This window comes from Macrobrachium rosenbergii, chromosome 5 (genome assembly GCF_040412425.1).
Source record: "Macrobrachium rosenbergii isolate ZJJX-2024 chromosome 5, ASM4041242v1, whole genome shotgun sequence".
NCBI classification, from domain to species: domain Eukaryota; kingdom Metazoa; phylum Arthropoda; class Malacostraca; order Decapoda; family Palaemonidae; genus Macrobrachium; species Macrobrachium rosenbergii.
The window spans coordinates 2,048,953-2,070,435 of record NC_089745.1 but is presented as its reverse complement, the minus strand read 5'-3'; the positions used below and the strand labels follow the sequence as shown (position 1 = coordinate 2,070,435).

At 36.1% G+C, this 21,483-nt stretch overlaps 1 protein-coding gene across 2 annotated transcripts; it reads left to right on the top strand.

The window, feature by feature from the left end:
- The first annotated feature begins 9,316 nt into the window (after positions 1–9,316).
- Positions 9,317–21,200, top strand: GatC (glutamyl-tRNA(Gln) amidotransferase subunit C, mitochondrial). Of its 2 annotated transcripts, none has more exons than XM_067103339.1 (5): positions 9,317–9,442; positions 11,671–11,800; positions 13,342–13,504; positions 15,358–15,426; positions 20,004–21,200. In XM_067103339.1, exons 2-5 carry the CDS (start codon positions 11,707–11,709, stop codon positions 20,173–20,175), a joined length of 498 nt encoding a protein of 165 aa, XP_066959440.1. In that variant the 5' UTR covers positions 9,317–9,442; positions 11,671–11,706; the 3' UTR covers positions 20,176–21,200. The 2 variants fall into 2 exon arrangements, with proteins under 2 accessions (XP_066959440.1, XP_066959439.1); XM_067103338.1 differs by having other exon boundaries at positions 9,318–9,452.
- The last annotated feature ends 283 nt before the right edge of the window (positions 21,201–21,483 follow it).

Sequence of the window (21,483 nt, the reverse complement as noted above, 5' to 3'; positions counted from 1 at the left end):
TTAATTTCTATTCGGAAGAACGACACAAAACCATTAAGCACTTGCCGTCTGGAAGACGTTGGTAAAGAATCATTTGCGAGTTAAAGTAAAAAATTAACATCCGTGTCAGATCTCGCGAACGTCTGAGGAATACAGTGCCTACCTCTTATCTATCCACTGCCTCACGGACAACTGACATTTGGAGGCACTCGAAATCATGGCGTGGCAACTCAACCCTTTGAGAGTTGCCACGAGGAAATATTTAACGTCGATAAAACCTCCTCGTCCCGTCGTTTTGCGATAAGCGAATAAAAAAAACTTCAAGTCGATTGACCGAATGCATTTCTATTTCTCATCAGCCTGACGAGACTGAAACGTTTTTAATGTGGAAATGTCTGCGTAAGACAGAGGGGACGCCTTTACGACGCTGCTTTGACCTCGTGATTGGATTAGCAATATCTTAAAACATTTGATAAAAAACCGGAGCAATTTGTCCGCAACCGGTTAGACAGAAGTCATGGGAGCATTAGTTATGCTGATTCCGGACGCGAAAGCTTCGCCGAGACACCCGACGGAGATAAAGAGGAGATACGCGTTATCTCTGCAATAATTAATCGATCATCTCTTGCATTAAAAGACCATTGCATTAGCATTCAAATCAGCCTTGTTTTTCTCCCAATCCTTATCTGCGACTGTCTTCATTAATCTTGAGAGATGATCAAAATAGACCTTGGTTCTCTGAAGTTCTTTAGGTCTGTTCACTTGCGTTAGTTTTCGTTCAAACAATTGTTCCGGTTTCGGAGAGGAAATCTAAAATAGTCACGGGTATCGGGACTTACCTGACAAGCGAATTAGCGGATTATCGAGCACATTTCATTAAAAACGTCTCCAGATAAACTTTACAGAGCTGACTGAGATGTTTTAAGCGCAAACGCAGTTCCAAAAGAGCATAAGAACCTTGTACTTAACAGTACTGAGAGAAAGTGACGTCAAAATGGCACTGGTCACTGACGCAGAATGTCAACAAATGCAAGTTCTGAACAGGAAATCTGAGGGTGCGTCTACACTACGGTAAAACATGTCATGAAAGCACGTTGGTAACTTATCGCACATATGTCACAAATAGGTTGCATACAAGTTGACGACTTCTTGGTATTCCTAAGCAGAGTTTCTTCCTCGTATGCAGCACTGGCTAAAGGTTCGTTCTCCAACGATGGTCCCTGTAGGGGGGTTAGCGCCGTCAGTACACCTCATGCGGTGCACTGTAGGCATTACTTAAGGTTCTTTGCAGCGTGCCTTCGGCCTCTAGCTGCAACCCCTTTCGTTCCTTTTACTGCACCTCCTTTCATATTCTCGTTCTTCCATCTTACTTTCCACCCTCTCCTAACAATTGATTCATAGTGCAACTGGGAGGTTTTCCTCCTGTTACACCTTTCAAACCTTTTGCGGTTGATTTCCGTTTCAGCGCTGAATGACCTCATAGGTCCCAGTGCTTGACCTTTGGCATAAATTCTATACTCAATTCAGTTCATTCCAATGATGGTCGTTGACTTGTTTTCAACCTGTTTGTGATAAGTATGTGATAAGTTGCCTACGTCTGTTTACGACATATTTTGCTGTACCGTGCACGCAACGTAACAGGCCATCGACATCACTTATACGTTTTATAAGAGAAACTTAACACTACTGAAATTGATTATGGAGAGAAGCTGACGTCACAATGACAACGGTCATTAATGGACATATCGGGAACTCTCCCTTGAATATGTTCTGAGGGGGAAATTTTACACGATTCATCCTTGCATACACGTTACGCTGAAGTTCACCGGATTTGTAATTCGGATTTGTAATAATAATCATAATATTTCGATTTAAAATCCCTTGATAACGCCGTGTCATCTGCATTCATCTTCTGAATTATCCCCTCTATTTTTCTTATTCTATACTTTCCTTCAAATTGTGGGCCATATATCTATTTCCAAAATTCACGAGGGGAGAAGTTTACTGATAAAGTAACCAAATCCTAAATGGGTGAACGTAGCAGAGACTGTTGTTTCTGTGTTTTTCTGAAGCCATATATAATTACATATATATATATATGTATATGTATGTATATATATATATATATATATATATATACATATATATATATATGTATATATATATATATATATATATATATATATATATATATATATATATATATATATATATATATATATACTAATAAACAAGAGCTTCTGCTAGCATTTTCAAAACGGCTGAGAAACACAATTCAAAAGGTTGACTGATTTCAACTGACGAAGATTCACAAATACATTAGGAACACATTTTTAACGAAAATTCAAATTTTCAAATTGTTAATGAGAAAAATTACTTTTTCCAATTTAAACATGAATCTTCATTTTATTTTTTTTCTAATGTAATTGTGCACCTTCCTCTATTGGAATTATTCTCTCTCTTTATAGCTTTGAAAATTCTACAAGCTTAGTATCAAAACGTTATAGCTTTCACAAATGGAGCAAATACCCTCATGAAACCACCCTAAATACCATTTATTGCCTTCTGAAACATAGTTCTACAGAACAGACCGCCCTGATGTGAAAGCGAGAACGTAAATGCATAAAAACAAGTCAAGACATTTTCAAAATACAAAAACCGCTGGTGCGAGTAATTAAAGCTCAGGTGAGGGAATCAGGTGCGTTCAACTATCGCTACTGTACCCGGTCAGTCGAAAATGAAAGTGCTATAAAGAGAGGCAGCAAGCAAGATTTGTTCAAGAGATTGGATGGAAACTAAGAACGTCTATGGGAGTCGGTTTTGTTGAACCAACTCTCCTCTATAGAAATTAAGTGTGGATATTGAATGCAATTTATCAAAAATTGCATTCAATAATAATAAATATAAAAGTACACGTTGCTTTACTGTATGAGATTATAATACTGTCAGTAAAAACACTCCCATAAAGGAATGAAAGACTTCTGACACAATAACACATAAAAATAAACACGTGAATACGCAACTGTTAGGAACATAGATCCTTTCAGGGGAGCGCTGACTTCATAAGGCCCCATTATAAAGTAAGTGCTTATAGCTGCCTCATGAATGAAGGGATTTGCTTCAAATTTTTACCACTTATTCTTCAGCTAATAATGAAAATTTTCACCGTGGAAAATTTAGAAATTCGACTACTAATTTATTTTTCTTTTATGCATTTGAAAAAACTTTAAAACTTTTCAAAAATAATATGCAAAAAAAAGTTTCACTCAAAAATTAATTTACAATTTGGTTCAGTCTTCTTGGAGTTATAAGCATTAATGTTTTCTCCATAACCTACAAAAAGTAGTATATGCTACCTTTAAAAAAAAAGAGTAGGCTATATGCTATCAGTGCAAAATTTTTTTCATAAATTATAAAAATAAATGCCCTAATGATATTAGGCCAGGACATGGTACTCTAGGAAAGGTTTTTCTCATAGTTTTACACTCGCCCTAAATTTTCTTCATAACCTTTAAAAATATATGCTATCAAAATAAATTTTCTTCATAACCTATATACGCTTGCTTATGGCAACGGCATTACGTGAATGCACTACACGGTAAGAAAATCCGAAAAGGAAATGCGTCACAAAGCACTAGGATATCGCGTAAACCAGAACGGCACTCAAATCGAGATGGTTTACTGGTCAAACCCGACGCTCTGTTTGGAACTGTTACGTACTTATATAATTTCATATTTCCGAAAATACGCAGTAAAAATACGCCAAGAAATATAAAATATTATCTGTACACTAGTCGGCATGGTATACATCTGTGACACGGCTATGACGAGTTCAAAATTCCGAGATACATAGATATATATTTACTTTGATTTGATATTTTTTTAGAGAACGAACCAGCTCTTATCATAGAAAATGGGTAATTTTAGTAGGATACTGAAGTAAATTTCTCACTTTCTATTATCCAGATTTGGCAAGTCATACAGACATTGTACGACAATTTGTCGCTCAATGTCGCTCATAGGGCGATATCGAGATACACTGATACATATTTCCTCTGATATTATATTTTTTGAGAGAAAGAGCCAGTTTTTTTAAACAATTTTTCGCTCAGTACCACTCAAATGCCGGTAAATGTGGTGAAAAAAATTTTAAAAAACACACTTACAACATTTTTTTTTAACAATATTTCAGGACGTGTTTAATTAGACATATACCAGTCCAAAACTGTAAAAAACTAAAAATCGATAATTCCTCGGAATTCGGCGGTCGCCGCGCCCCTTCAATAGAAAAAGTGATGCTACTTCCATGTTTTATTTTTAGTGTCGAGAAATCGTGATTGTAAAGACAAGTGGCATTCGGAATGATCAACAGAGAGTTTGCAACTTTCGCCGCTTTTGGAGGGGAAATTTAGATGGTGTAGCATTGAGAGCTGACATTTAAGATAGAACAATTAAATTTTTTAGAACTTTGTACAGTAAAAACAGGTTATGCACAACTTAATTACTATCCCAAGATCTTGCCAAAAATACCTGAGATAAAATATAGCCAAGCAACATTTATATGCATGCATACATACAGACATACATACATAAAGAGAAAATGGCTTAATGCTAATACATATATATATACAGACTCATATATAAATATATGTATATATACAGTTTATATATCTAAATATATATAATGGGTATATATATGCATTGTACATATTTAAATATATGTATACATATATATTTATGTACATATATACAGCTTCCACCTCCTTTTTCATTCGCATTTCATATAAACACTTCAGCTCCTATAGAGGAGAGTTGGTTCAACAATCTCTCACATATTCCAACACTGGCTTCCATAGACATTCCTGGTTTTCTACTAATCTTTTGCACATATCCTGTTACCTTTCGTGTTTCATCTACTTCATGATTTCATTCTTTTCTCATCCTACGATCATCGACAATATTTTCTCCCAAACTGCTCATACGAATCTACTGGCTCCATTGTCTCGCCATCCATATAATATATTGCGTTTGGTGCTCCACATTCCTGGTTCCCATTTACTTCATAATATTAACCTACCTATACCCCCCTTACTATCAACTTTCCCTATCTTTGCACACCTAACCAATATTGTATCCAACAACAACTTTTTATCACAACATTTCACACCTACTGCCCTGCCTTTGACCTTCCATATCAATCCATCCATAGAGATATCAAACAGCCATGGAGGCATAACACACCCTTGTTCAGTCATTTTTACACCAAACCAGTCACTCACTCTCACATCTGAAACTCTAACTCAAAAACAGTTTTTATTGCTCTCAAAAGTTTATCCTCTACATATATATATACCATACATTCTCAACACTCAATATTGCCTCTCTGTCAATTCTATAATAAGCATTCTCTTGGTCCATGTAAACAAGATGCAGGTTTTCTTCTTTACTTTCAAGCATCTTACATAACTGTTTGATAAACACTTGATCCACACACACTCTTCCCTATCTAAGGCCCCAGCGTTCCTCCCTTTTAAGATTTCTGTTATCTATCCTACCTCTTCGATCAAAACCCTACCGCACACCTTCCTTGGTATAATTTCAAGACTCCTCTATCATGTTTACCTTAAACAAAAGAACAAATTATCCTCTCATCCATTTCTCTTGGACGTTTTCCTCATCCAGAAATGCACTACACACCCTGGTCAGTCGTTTAATTTGACGTTCATCACCATACCACATAGTCTCACTTGTAACCTCATAAAGTGCTGATGACTTTCCTTTTTTCCACCCTTTTAATAGCTCTCACTGCACCTTCAACCATAGCTTCCACAAGCATTCCCAGACTTACTCTAACCTATTCCACTCTTTCGTTATTCAGCTCCGCCTCTCCTTTATCTTCCCCATTCGAAAAATACTCCAAATATTCAGGGAAAATCTCTCCATATGCATCTTTTATTCTGATATCCATTTATTCATTACATTTACCCTCTGCACTTACTACCTTGTAGAACCACTTCTTATTCTCCCGGCAGTCCTTGGTCATCTTTTATTTATTTTTTCATTCTTTCTTTAAAGTTTCAGCTGAAACCCCTTATGGACAGAGTCAACAGACTATTATAAACCCAAGAGGGGGCTAAAGGGAAATCAGCCTGAAGAGAGAGACAATTCACAGGAGGAGGTGATAAATACCTATGAGGGAACAGAAAATAAAACCGATACCCCTGAAATTCAGGAAATGTCAGCAGAAAGCCATCTCAATTTGCTCATCGCTTAAACATTTGAAGATCAGAAAATTCCACAACTGCGCTACGCAAACTATTCCACATTTCAGTTGTAGCCAAGATAAAACTCCTGGCAAACTGGTTATAGTATCAAGCTTAATTCTAGAAAACGACACGGTTTGCAGAGGCAGCAACCTGCCTACTGTAGAGTTGCGAGCAAAAACAGCTAGGTCAGGTAAAGAAGAGTGCACAGGATGTTTGTCGTTGTAGTACATGGTATGCAACCTTCTTCCTCTTTCTCTTTATTACAGGCCTCCTTTTTTCCCTTACCCTCTTCTTAACCACCTGGTGGGGGAGTAGGGGCTATTCTCCCAGAACAACTAGAAAATTTAAAGCAAATCAACGAATAAATATGATACTGCGTATACTGACAGAGACATCTTACCAAAATAAAGAGAAGAATTTTAGTGCTATAAAGACCTTAGTACAGATGAAATAGCACTGAATGATAAAACAGAAAATATTTTAAAATACATCTGATAATGGAATAAAGCAGGCCCTTTCATGGGGCGATTTGAAATTATAGATTGAAAACAGATAGAAACAGAAGAGTAAAAGACTTTATGTGCATCTTATATGATCATAGTTTGATAAATATGTGAATGTCAAGATCTGGTCTACTGTAGCTTAGTCATGAGTGGCAGTAAAAGTGAATTTGTGACAAATCTACAAGTCGATGATGATTGTAGCTTCTCACAGTACCATAAATCGATTATTTTTAGCACAGAGAATTCATCACATTTAAAGTTATTTGGAAATGCATGACTATATGACTTACAGAATATACAAAACAGCTTTTCAGTGTACTAACACATATAGAATAAATAATGTTGATGCTGGTGAAAGTATAAATTACAGTTTTAAAATGTTTGTCTCTGAATGTAATTCGTCTAATTATTGTGAAAGAAACTGAAATTCAGAAGGCAGAACAAGACGTGACAAGGCTTTGTCAGTTTGTCAATGATTTACTAAGTTAAAAGAAAGAAAATAGCCTATCTGGAAATGAAAATAAGTCAATGAATCTGAAAATTTCTAATAACAAAAAAGAGCAAAACCTTTAATAACCCATCAACCAAGTGAAGCTGAGAGAAATGCCTCTAATCCTAGAACCACCAACAAGTAAAAAATGTTCGACGCAATCGAGCTTTCTGTACAGCGTATAATCAAGGCAACCGAAAATAGACCTATCTTTCGGTGGTCTCGGTATAATGCTATATGAACCGTGGCCCATGAAACTTTCACCACGGCCCGGTGGCGGCCTGTCCTATATCGTTGCCAGAAGCACTATTATGGCTGACTTTCACCTTAAATAAAATAAAAACTACTGAGGCTAGAGGGCTGTCATCTGGTATGTTTGATGATTGGAGGTGGCTGATCAATATACCAATTTGCAGCCCTCTAGCCCCAGTGGTTTTTAAGATCCAAGGGCGAAAAGAAAAAGTGCGGACGGACGGACAAAGCCGGCACAATAGCTTTCTTTTACAGAAAACGAAAAAACTAGGACTTTTCAAAAGGCTGAATGTTAGGAAGCCTACGGAAAAAAACTAAGGCTAAATAAAGCATATTGTAATAATGAGCCTTTTCTCACTGCGGACATTAAAACGGAGACAAATTTGCATGCAGCTGCTATGATTTATCATAAAATTCCGAACAGGATTCTAGAACGATATCACCACCCGGCCAGTTAGGAAATAGCAAGTGTAGACAAAATTTTTCAAGAATGTTGGAGACAAACTTTAGAATAGTATCGACCAATATAAAACTTATTTCTAGCAACAATTCCTGAAATCATGGGATACCAGCTCACTGAACATCCTGAAAGGTGCAATATCCTACCTGAAAATCCGTCAGTTTTATGAAACATCACTCAACTGAAACGGCATTATGCTCTGTGATAAAGGACCTCCTAAATACAGATGATGATAAGTGTGCAATTATATTACTGGAAGTGCAGCATTTGGCATAGAGTAATGCACGAGCTTATGAAAAAAAGACTTAAAATGGTTTCTTCATCCCCAACTAACAGTTTTTACTCATTCTTCCTAAACCCACAACACTTCCTGCCGACTTCATGAACCCATCCTGGAATTTCCCACAAGCCTCATATATTCCTTCATGTCGGACCTCAGCCCATTTTCTCCCAATATGCTCTCCTTGCTTTGTCCTTGTCAGACTCGATCGCTTGTCTTAACACTCTTACCTCTAAATTCTCACTCCGTCTGTGTTATGTTATTTATAAAAATAAAAATAACCACGTTAATTATTTCCAAAATGCATATGCACTTCGGTGACTGCATCGTTATTTGATTATGAAAAATCGTCTGTTACTGAATGATAAGGTGTCATCTTTCAGACAGAACGTAAAATATGTTAATGATCGGCAATATGAAAATGAAATACGTCATGCTTTACACCCAGGTCCAAAGAAAAGGAATTTGTCTTAGTAGTAATAGTAACTGGTTTCCGCTTCATCAACCTAGTGCTATAGCTGGATGCAAACCTTTTAATTCTTAAATGAACATGACTGCGTCATGTCCACACTAATTTTTCTAGTTTACTTTATATTTCATATATGATTCCCTCTCTTATCTGATAATGATTTCACTTGTTATCCGAAGATTCTTTCTCTCATAAGATTTTGACTTTGAGGCCAATCTAATACTTCCCAATTCCGAATATGTGTCTATACCATATTCATTACTCTTTCCTGTAACCGATGCCACTTAAAGATAATTCTTTACACACAAGCACGTCAATATTGTACCCTTTATATCTCATGCAACTGTCCAACACCTTCCTAACAATCAGTGCTACTACCTTACTTAATTTTTGTTACTGAAAATTAACGTGTTCTTATTATTTTACTTGATTTTGAAGCGACTTCCCCTTATGCAGTTTACAGTTAAAATGAAGTAGTGCTAAGAGTCTAGTCTCACAGTTTACTGTTAATGAAGTAGTGCAAAGTCAACCAACTCTTTTGTTACGAGTTGCTGAAGAGCAAAAGCCCGTGCCAGCACAAGGCTGGCTGAATCTAAGTAGTCTATTTTTTAGTAGCTGTAAAAACCAGGTTCTTAAATTGTTGAAGAAGTTTTTGTTTACGTCACTCTTCTTCTTCCATTTTGATCTTAGGACACGAGAGCTGCATCTACCGCGGTGGTCGATATGAACCGATTTTATTAACTGTAAGTGATGGTAAGCGGAAAAATTAAAATATAAAGGACCTGATATCGTTTAGGGTATTTGGCGTTATCAACTAAATATATATTTTAAAGGACTTCAGTAATGCTGGGATAATGGCTACGGTAGTCTGAGGCGTACCGAGCGAGAACGTGGGCCAGTCTGCCTGCGATTGACTGAGGTTTGAACCGGTGTCAGTCACGAGTTTCTAGAAAATAATGCCTTTTCTAGTTTCGTTCTAGTTATGTTAATCTAACCTTAGGACCTCGTGTTAGCTTACTAGCCTACAACCGCACCACCAGCAGGCTAAACTAGACTAGGTCTTCCTTCGTCAGTTAGGATAGGTTAGGTCAGGTCGTGGACAGAATCCAGAGTGAGGGTCAAGACTTTCTTGGAGGGAGCTCTGTGAGGGGACGAAGCCCCCCCGACAAGGTTAACAACACGGCATCTAAGGTTAGGTTAGGTAAGGTAACTCTGGTTAGGTTATATTCCTTCTGAAATGCCTACTAGGCGTACAGTAGTTGTTTCCCCACTGTGCACCCTCTCAGTAAATGTCTTTTAACCTGCACCTAATATCCGATGTTAATGAGGGCCCATGGGCTAGTTTGAAATGGGTTTTTGGGCAGGGTTTGAGAACAAAAATGAATAGAAAACAGGTTATTAGAGCAACCTAACCTAACCTAGGATGCTATGTCATAAGCTAACTTACCTAAACCAAGCATTTATGGCATAAGTTGATATCAGTTTGTTAGAATTACGTAAAAAGACCCAAAAATTGTATTGTTTAAAACAATAAAATAACTCACTTCATGACACCATGTTGTGCCAACATCTCAGCCGCCTAGAAACAAGGAAATAGCCTACAAACAATTAAGAACATTCACAGTGATTTTGGTATTACTATATGGTTAAAGAGCAGGAAATTTTAGGTGATGGTAGATAACAGCTGTAGCCAAATTCTGATCACATCCCTAGAAAGTAGTATAAGCTAGGCTAGCCAACTTTCATGATTAACTGTTTTGGTTACCATAGGCTAACAGAAGGTTGGCCTATCATAGCACTACATTGCCATGTTTTACAGTATGCTACTTGTAAGTAACGTATCCTCTTTTAGGCTGGAGGTTTAGCCTAATTGACTAAAATGGTAAAAAGATATTAGTCTAGGCTACTATGCCCTTGCTTGTAGGGTATGGTGTTATTGTAGTTTTGATTTTTGAGACCCCAGGAGCCTACTAGCCTTGCTAAGACTTTGTTAGGGTACTCACACCTTGTGAGTACTTTACTGTTTTCATAGGATTAACTGCATTTGGGAGAAAGAACAGTGATGAAATGGGGTGGGGGTGGGGAGCGAGTACCTTTGCTGGAGAAACCAAGCAGTATGCCAAGAACTAACCTTACCTGAACCGAAGTGGGAGCGTTGTTCCCAGACCCCATAACCTTCCTGGGATGTATTTCCAGGCGAATAATATGTGTCCCTTCTGAATTCATTCAGCCCACAGCTTATTTAGACTAGCCCAGCTTTGTGAGCCTTCCCTAATATGCAGTATGTTTAGCCTATAGAGTAAGGCTTATACTGAGTTACCAGTAGAATAATTAACCTACCTAACAGTATTTACTGTTACTGTTTGCTACAGCAATAATTGTTAATTTCTCAAATATACACCTATTCATAGAATACTGATAATGTATATTGTATTTCCAAGAGTTTATGGTTCCAGGGAAATGTGTCGTACATTTACTGTATTTATCATAATATTTATATTAATTGTTTATGATTGGGCTCAGGCTTGCCAGATGTAGGGTTTTTGAGCATACAGGCAGTCCCCGGTTATCAGTAGGGGTTCTGTTCTGACAGCGTGACGATAAGCTAAAATCGCTAATAACCGAAAATCGGCGCTTGTCGGCACCGAGAACTGGAGATCGGCACTTTTGTTAGGTATGTATCAGTGCCAATACCTGATCATCAGCACCAGTAAGCAGAAAAGTGCAATTTTTGGCACTGAAAATCGCAGATTTTCACCACTAGACAAGTCCCATAAAACCGGATTGCCGATAACTGAGCCTGCCGATAACTGGGGACTGCCTGTATACAGTACATATTTGCAATGAATTCATTAATTCAAAAACATTTGGGGTAACCTGGAAAACTTAATAAGAATGAGTACTGTACATTATTTTAAATATGTATGTTACCATATAAAATACAGAGTAACTAAAGTTTTCAATTTTTCAGATGAACATTTGGCATTCTGAATAATACACTGATAAGATGCTTCGACAAACATCACGGCACCTGCTTTATTTATTGAGACGGCATGGTGCCGTAACATCAAAGTCTACACTTTGTTCAACTACTTCTAAAGGTAATTTTTTGGTTTTTCATAATATAGCACTAAAGTATTTAAATAAGTTGTGTAATCTATAATACTATGGATTAGTGAAAAAATTTAAAACCTAGAATATACCTTGACTATACATTATCACTAACTGCTTATCCAGTGTTGATACAGTTTGTTGCAAGATTGACAGCCTCTGTTTATTGGTGTACAGTAATTTCTTGCCATGAAATGGCAGTGGTTTTTTGGAAGTCAGTAGCAAGACAGCAGGTAATTACATTAAGGAATGCCTAGTATTTATACAATATTCTCCCTCGTTTTTAATCTGCTGTATTCCAGTGGCAGTTTTTCACATACTGTACTGAAATTTCCAGTTGTATTTCCAATGTCCTTCCTTCTAAGGCTGTATGAGTTGATTTGCAGTTTTATCAGATCCAAAAATTAACTGAAACTGACAATGGCAGCAGATTCTTAAGCCAGATTAGTTCTTTGAGAGAAGAAAGATGGCGTCCACATATTGATGGGATGAGAATAAGGAAGCTGAAAACAGGAGAGGAGTGAGGTCAGAGTCTTATTAATTAACAGAATTAGTCTGGCAAGTTACTCCCCAGCTAAGAATAGCCTTGCACCACCACCCACCAAATGAACATTTGCATCAATAATACTACCAGGAAGAACATTTCCTAGTTTTAAAGTGAATGGAATGAAAGAATGAAAGACAATAGAATGTGATGTTGATACTTGGTACAGTGAGTAGCGTGCACTGTTTTTTGGAAACGGATATCTCAACCCCTTTCACTGCGAGCCTGTTCTGGTCACCGGCAATGACATCAGTATTATGGGGCTAAGTGCGTTATCCTGTAAGCTGGCGATCAAAAGTTGCCATTTGTTGCTAGAATATAGACAAAAGTTCCCGCCAGAGGCAAGGGAAATGTGATATCAATGACGAGTTTCCTAACTAGGACCAAATAAGCATGACTGAGGAGATCAGTCCCACGCTGTGAAAAGATTAATATAAACCTTATGGAAGGTAGCTAAACAGGACACCTTTTAGTGTCGGTCTGTATCACAATCCTAGTGCTGAACAAGAGGAAACAATCACTTCAACCAGTCTTGTCTAGAAGATAAAGGTCTCTGGAGGTTGCAGACATCTAGAAGGTGTTTTATAACTCTCCTGAATAAAATTTAAGATGAGTTTTTTCTACAAACATTACAAAATTTTATTTTTACTTGGCATGCTTTCTTCCTAGCTCCTCTGATTGGTGCACATCTTGTTTGCAAAGTCAAGAAATGTGTGCTTGTAAGGCACCCAGGAGGTCTTGTTGCTAACCCTTGCTTAGCAAGTTTAAGCAGCTTTTTGGCTGTGTTTACCTGTAAATGGTACATGGCATGTAGGCACAAGTAAAGATATGAGATTCACATCTTTGAAATTTAAAATCTTAGAAAACTGTCTTGATGTGTACAGATAATTCTAGGCTATTTTGCATAAGTCTTTGCCTACATTATTCTCTGTATCAAACATAATTTATTTCTGTACATTATTCACTAAGTATTAAAATATTTTTCAGGTAAACACTCAAAAGTCCCACAGCAGCCATTGGATTCAGACGTTAGCCATGACATTGTATCTGGTGTAAATATCGATATGGAACTGGTTCAGCATTTAGAAAAACTTTCCCTTGTGGACTTTGCTAATAAGGAAGGCCTAACAAGATTGCAGGCTGCCATAAGGTGAGTAAATATGTTTTAGTTTTATTCATCCATGTTTATAGCTTACTGAGATTATTACATGCTAACATAGTAAATATATACAGTGGACCCCCACCTTTTTGCAGTTCTGGATTCGCGGATTTCTCTGTGGAACATATGTACATTATTCACAGCAAATTAGCTGTATTTTCATAGAGAAATATTCTCAAATTACTGTATTTTCATATCATTTTTGTGACTGCACTTTTTATGATAAAACTATTAAAATATTCAGGTATAATTATTTTCAGAGGGTTTTTTGGTGTTTTGTACTATCAAAATAGGCAGTTAAGCATTTTTAGAGGGGTTTTAAGTATTCATGGATTTGAGCTATTTGTGTGGGCTAGTGGCACTCACCCCCTGCAAATACCAGGGATCGACTGTAGCATGGACTCTACTGATCAAATGTTACAGTAATTGAGAATTGTTTGATATAAACATACAAAATAAGGTTAGCTAATTTAGCTAATTTAGAATACAAAATGGACAGTTTTTTTAGCACCTTGTGATGCTGTGCTGCCAATAATACCATCAAAGGGTGTCTTTGTTTTCAAATAGGCCAAATAATTTGATGTTCTAAACCTGCATTTTTCTGACCTTTGGAAGGAAGATGGATTTAACAAAGTAGTATATGTAATACTTTTCATTTTGTAAATATGTTTACAAATTACAATGATATGCTGATGCCAAATGCTTGCATTCCATAGATTTAGTTAAAAAGACTTTACCTTACATGCTAAAAGCCTAGCATATGATAAAATGATAACTATGGTAACTTGTTTTACAACAAAGTACATAAAGGAACAGTTAGTTTCAGAATATATTAAACAATAAAACATTATTAAAACTGGCTAATTGTGCTTCTGTTTTACTGGTTTTAATTAAATTGTTGTTGGTTGTGAATATATGAGGGCTGCAAGGACAGTATAAAGCACCTTTAGAGCCATTTTCAGTGTGCCGCACAAGGCCTACTGTAAGTGGTACTTCTTTGGGTCTCTATACTCACAGCCAGATTAATGCCTTTAAATGAAATGTTTATTATTTACATATGTCACACTTACTGTGCTCCATCCATAACAGATTTCATTCAGGTTTTGAACAAGAAACATTGTGAACTTGTTTCTCAGTAATCTAGCAAATCTTCACCTGCTAAATTATTGTGTTAGTACAAGGAAAAGATTTTTCATCCATTTAATATTAAATTTTTACTTAAGAGTCAAAATTACAATTTACAGTATTTAGTATAAGTACACAGATTGTTCTGTACACTTTGTTTAGGAAAATGGTACAGGGAAACACCTTCCCTCAATAATATGTTTGAACAGAGAAAGTAGTTCATGACTTTCAAATTTTGTTAATTGTTGACCTTGGGATTGGTTGCTTGAATTTTAAAACTTTTACTGAGGGGAAAATGCTAGGCAAAGAGTAAAGGATATATTATGTGAATTGGCAGCAATGAGGAATTTGTGTACCATGCTATAGTCCTATGGTAATTACTAGATTGTTGAGTGTAATGGTTCCAAGCTTAACATTTTAGATTATAGTACACCAAACCAGTATGGCTCTTTCCTTTTGAAAATAAGTAAATAATTTAATTAAAAGACAGTGTTATGTTGATGCTGAAAATTTGTCTAAGGTGATTGTTAAACAAGAACTGTGTGTGGAGAACTGAAGTCAAATTGTTTTTATCTTTTTGTTATAAACTACCTGTATTTTTTATTTTGTATCATGCCAAGCAAACTTTTTACATTTGTTAACAGTGGAAAGTTTGGAATTTACCATATATTTTAGTGTTCTGATTTAATTACACTTTCATATTGGATCTTCTTTTACAGCTTTGCAGATCAACTAGCTCAGGTTGACACAGAAGATGTAGAACCAATGTATTCCGTTCTTGAAGACAGGTAAGGCCCAATCAAAACCAGACAAAAGTTTTTCTTCTGTTCAACCACAAAGTTATGGGTGAAAGAGTTCACACTCCTACTTTCACAAAAAAGCAAAGGAAATGTGAAACAAAAATGCATTGGTAATAAAACCTAACATGCACTAGGAATTTGTATACTTATGCTTGTTTGCAGGCACAAACATTGAAATGAAAATATTTCAATACATTTAGTCATTGTTCTAAATACAGATGTGTAGATTTTAAGCCATATCTCACTAAGCCTTATGTGATCTGCTTTTGAATCAACCTCTGTATCCATTTATTGGTTGGGAGGATGAGGGAACTAGTAAAGGGAATAGTTTTTATTTATGAAACAGTTTTGTTTTAGGAAATTTGTGTTCATACAGTCCAGGCAATTATTTTACTTTGCCCTTGTCACTTTCCAAGTCATTATTACAAATTAGTTTCAGCAAAACCATTGAGTTATATATGAGTCTCAAAAGGTCAGCTAAAGGATACGATTTTAATCTATATTGCAAGTAACAACTCAGGCTGCCTTGACTTTAAAATATCACCTGTACAGGGTTTTTTATTAGTATGGATGTAGGAGTGTCTCTTGGATTTTACTGTTTTCTCTTAAATGAAATTTATTTTTTTAAGCATAACTCTAGAAGTTGTGAGTAAATGCACACTCCACGCATTAAACAAGAGGTGAAAATTTGAGCAAAATCAGATTAAAGAAGTTGGCCAGCTATGTAGGAAGAGACTGCAGGGGATGGATGAGAGTAAAAGACAGAATGTAATGCAGCTGTAGGTCAAAGGAACACTTTAAAAGACATCAGACAGCATCTTAAGTGTGGCATGCAAATCACAGCATAAGAGATATCTTCCATAGGGGTTTACTAATTAGAGAGATGTAATGAAACCTACAGATGGCTGCTGTATTTTCTTTGGTACTCTCATAGATAGGTATGACTTGTATCCACTGCAACAGGAAAACCTTATGACTTGGTTGAACTCGAGTGTTGGAGAGGGACAACGTAAGGTAAAAACATTATTGCCTTGCATACCCCATGTGCATCAAGGTTTGAGAAATATTTTGGAACCAAAATATCCTTACACAACCCTTTCTTCAGTAAATGCTGAAATCACTAAACTAAAGGAAGGCAGGAAAACTACAGAGCTTAATAATAAAAAAAGTTACCTGCTCTTCTGAAGTGTGTCCTCATAAAGATGGAGGATATGTGATGAGGATGATAGATCAAGATAAAGAGGAATACTTGACCAATTGCCACCACAGCCCCCATCATAAAGGTGTCAAGAGGCCTATGTGTAGTATTGCCAGGGTAGAGCAGGAGAAGGAGGAGGAGGAGGAGGAAGAGGACAAGTACTTCCAGAGAATATTCAGTTTGCTGAAGCACAAAACCTTGTTACATTATCCTTGTGACAGCTAATTCTTCTTCTGAAAATTTTCATAAAGTCGTTTAATTATTTCTTGAGATCGAAAAAGTTGAGGGTGGTAATCATGGATATAGGATGATGTTAGGTGAAGGTTGGGACAAACGTTGTCAAACACTAATGCTGCCTAATGATTCCGGATACACTTAAGTATCTTAAGGGATTTGAAAAGGCAGAAATTAAATTATCAGTGACTGACAGCAATCCTTTTGGTGCTTTTCTCTACCACTGAAATATGTGGCCAGCTGTGAGACATTTAAACTGCTGTATATCCATAGTGTGTGTTTAGCAGAGTAACTCAAGAATGGGTACACAGAATGACTTTCTTGAGATTATTAAATTGTGGGGGGGGAGAATTCAGTGCAGAGTTAATCTTCTTGAGAGAGTAACTTATTGAATGTATTGCCAAATTTTATCAAAATCTGTTGACTTGTTCTTCAGATAGTTGCTAACAAACACTGATGAAAAGAACTTTCATCCAACTAATTTGGTAGAGTTATCTGGTTGTACTGAATGAGGGCTTCTATCGTTTCTTCAAGCAAAGGAGTTAAGAGTAAAATGCACTATCATGAAAACAGTCAGCAGTTCTTCACATCGGAGATCTCACACAGTCAACAGACTGGCATACACTCGTATGCCCAAGTGTGGAGAATGCATTTGAAATCTCCTCTCAGTATCAAAACTATATCAATCTGATGCCAATGATTGGATCTTGGATGTTTACATGATATTTTTCTACTTACCAGGTAGTTTACCAGAAAAGCGTGTTAGCAACACAAGGACACAAGCATTGGTGCAAATTTAAAGTTCCCTACCCATGTTCATTAACTATTTCTGTATTTCTGGCACTTAGGTCAGTAACCACAGCCTGCACCAATGTGCACTTTGAAGTCCCATAGGACTGTTATATTCTCTGAAGGGTCATTTATATCACCTGTTAGGAAACTGAAGAATTCAGTTTATACTTCACAGTTAAGAGTCAAATGTAGGCAAATATGCACTGAAATATTCATAAACCACTCATGAATTGAAATATTAAGGTCCTTCATTTTGAACAGGTAACAGCCATTGTACGAAAAATTTTGGGATGGGATATGGATTTTTAAGTGACCTTGTATAACCCCCTTCATTTGTTTGTGGCATCCAGGGCATCCCTAGATAGGCTACCTGGTCACGGTCGACAGAACTCATGACCATCCTGCTGAGGCCCTTGAGTCATACACCTATGCAAGGATATGGAAAACCAACAGTTGCCAAGGGTTATCCAGTTTCATCCTTCTGTTAGATGGAAGCAATGTCTAGCTACTAGGTGAATCATGACAGCTAAGGGGTGGGGACACTGTAGCTTCTGTTAGGACAGACTTCACAAATAACACAGAACTCAGCCATTGGAAAGTTTACGAATATTGTTGATGAATATGAACCTTCTCTGGTGGGACAGATTTAGAATCCTAAGGAATCTACAACTGACCCATCATTTTCGAGTCCCAGGAAGGAGGTCCAGTGCACCTCATGCAGTTTGAGGCAGTTCTTCACGTCCCTTCAGTGGCTGCAACCCCTTTCATTCTTCTTACTGTACCTGGAGAGTTACTGGCTTTCCATCTTCTCCTAGCAATTGTTGCTAGTAGATGTCATGTTACAGTTTAAAATCTGGTTAGTTTTGTCCTTTAGCTAAATATTTTAAAGCTGTCGCAGCCAAAATGTTATTTACTCATTTTCTGTAACTATTCTGTTATAATATGTTAATCTGTCTTATTAACTATATGATGTGAAAAATTTACATCACTGTTTTGATATTGATGGATGTTACTACCATTTAGATAATAAGTACTGTGAACACTTTCATTTTATGTGCTAGTATTTCCTGCAATGTGTAACTGCTATGTTAGTAGATTGTCATTACATAGTTAATTTTTCAACTGGAAGCTTAAATTCAAAATTGCGGTAATATTTTAAAGTGTTGCTGAACACATCATTTGTTATTTAGGTGCAGCTTTTCTGCAGACAGCCTATTCTGCTTTTGTTGTAATGAAAATTGGGTTTTGCAGTTTATTCATTATTTTGCGGTTGTACTGGCACAGTTTGGATTCGTGAAAATTGATTTAGTCCTTCAGTATAGCTAATCAGTTTTTATTGAATTGTTATTACTGGATGTTACCACCATTTTTTCCACTACTAATAAGCAAAAGTTTCAATCAAGATTAAACATCTTTCACACTTTTTCTGCAGAGAACTGTGTGTTGTTCATATATTTAACAGTGTTTCCTGCAACATGTAAGTATAGTAACTGTAGTTTCAGTATGGTATAGCTACTGTTGAAATACAGAGAAACTGCTAATGCATTTGTCTGTGAAGAAAAATGCTTCTATAGTTGGCCTAAACACAGACAACTGTCAAATATAAAAAGGAAGTCATTCATATAAATTAGCTGAACAAGGTCCTTAAATCTTATTTTAGACTCATAGACACCAAATGAGGGATTTGCACTTAATTGAAGTGCAAATTGGAGCAAATCAAATTAAGAAAGAGAACTAGATGGAAAAGACCAAAGGGAATAGCTGTTAAGTAAAAAGTAACTCAGATGGAGGCCAAGAAACTGTGCAAAGAAGCTTTCCAGGTGCACCACATAAGGCACATAGTAAATGGTGCCTCCCTATGGGGAAAAGATAAGTCATATTTTCTTATATATGTACATTATTTAATCCCTGACCAAGTAAATGGCATGCTATTTAGTTTTAGGAAAAAGTGGAGTTATTACAGATTTTTTTATCTAACTACTAATAATGGTTTTAGTTACAAAGGAATAAAATAAATTTTTCTGGTAAGGCAGATACAGTATTAAGATGTTCATCTTATTTTTTATTAACTAATCATGTTTTTGTGGTATGTAAGAATATTTTCTTTTAACATCCTTGCAAACATAAAAAATTCAGCATTTACTTTTTATTGTCAGTTTCTGTACAGATGTTTTTGCAGTTTGTTAAAAAAATTAGGAAAATTTTAGAGAACAAAGAGAAATTCAGCTCTTACTGTTATATTTTATCATATTTATATTAATTTTTTGCAACCTATGTAAAATTTTCTTCATAAAATTCAAGTAAATATTAAGAAACTCAACTTATTTTTATCAATTTTCAGGTCCCTTGCACTTGCAGATGATGAAGTATTGGTAGAAAATATGTGCGACGATGTATTGGGCTGTGCAAAGGAGACATTTGAAGATTATTTTGTTGTGCCACCGGGGAACATTGACTACGTTCCTGAAGAGGAATATTACAGTAAACTAAAGGATGAGGGAGACAAAACGTAGTGCACAGATGTTGTATATGTTTTGAATAAGCTTTTATACAGAAATAAATGTATTTATTAGTGTCATTCATGTTTTGTGTCTCCATGTGTGAAATATTCTATTTTTCGCTGTATTGCTAATGGTAAGATTGCTCATGGCTAATGCAACCTGCATGTAAGATCAGTTGTTAGGAATATAATCTGCCTGTAATATCAGTCATCACTGATGTAACTCACTGTAAGATGAATCGTTGGAAATGTAAACCAGATGTAAGTTTAGGATTACCATTGGTCGCTGTAAGCAATTTTTTGTTGTGTTCAGTATGTGGTTTTAATGGTGATAATTCAGTTCTATGCCATTGTTGGTACACTTTTTCAGCAAAAACAAAAATGTTACAAAGGAAAACCAACACTATCTTGTATATCTCATTTGATATAACCCATTTTGTGAACAGCTTGACTCTTTCATTTCTCAAACTTCTAAATAGTTTGAAGCATATCAGAATTACGTAGTGTTGTGTTAACTCCAGTGTTAGGTATTTTCTTTGTCTACCTCATGAACGAAACTGCTGTGGATTTTGATAATGAAAGTTCATAGTCTTTTTGAAACAAGTTTGAAGTTATTACTACTTTGATTGAAACAAGATATTATTGTTAAGAGTACTTGCTAGAAGTTTGATTTTTTAAATTTTGAAGGCTATTCATTGATTTGAATTTGTTTGTAGAAGAGTTACTTGAACATAATAGCATAAATTTCAGTTGAAATCTTCATGCTGAATTGCAATTTAGTTTTATGTATAGCTAGAGAAATTATCAGTCTACTTTGAATAGTAACTTCACACAAGGGGCCCTTTGATGTGGACGAAGTGAGAGCTGATTAAAATAATAAGATATTTATAGCGAACTTTATGCAAAACTCAACTCGTATGCTTATTTGAATGAACCTTACAGGTTATTTAACCAATGTAATTTTACTCTTGATACCAAAAGATGGCAGTATTGACTGATGTTTGTATATCTTGTAAATATATTGATGGAATAATTAAATGAATTTTGATATTGCTCCTTATGCATCCTTGTTATTGGAGTATGTGATATGGAAACTGTAGCTACTGTACAGAAAACTCGATTGCCCCGAAGAAACTTCAGTGCATTTTTTACTTGTTTAGTTTTACCCTGGGACATAGATGCCCTTCTGCACCTGTGGAATACCTGAACACTTATATAATTCCCATTATTCACTGTGAAAGGTTTGATTTTAAGGGTATCCCATATCAGCTGAAGAGGGTCAATAGTTACATCCATTGCCTCATAGACATGTATAAACTAA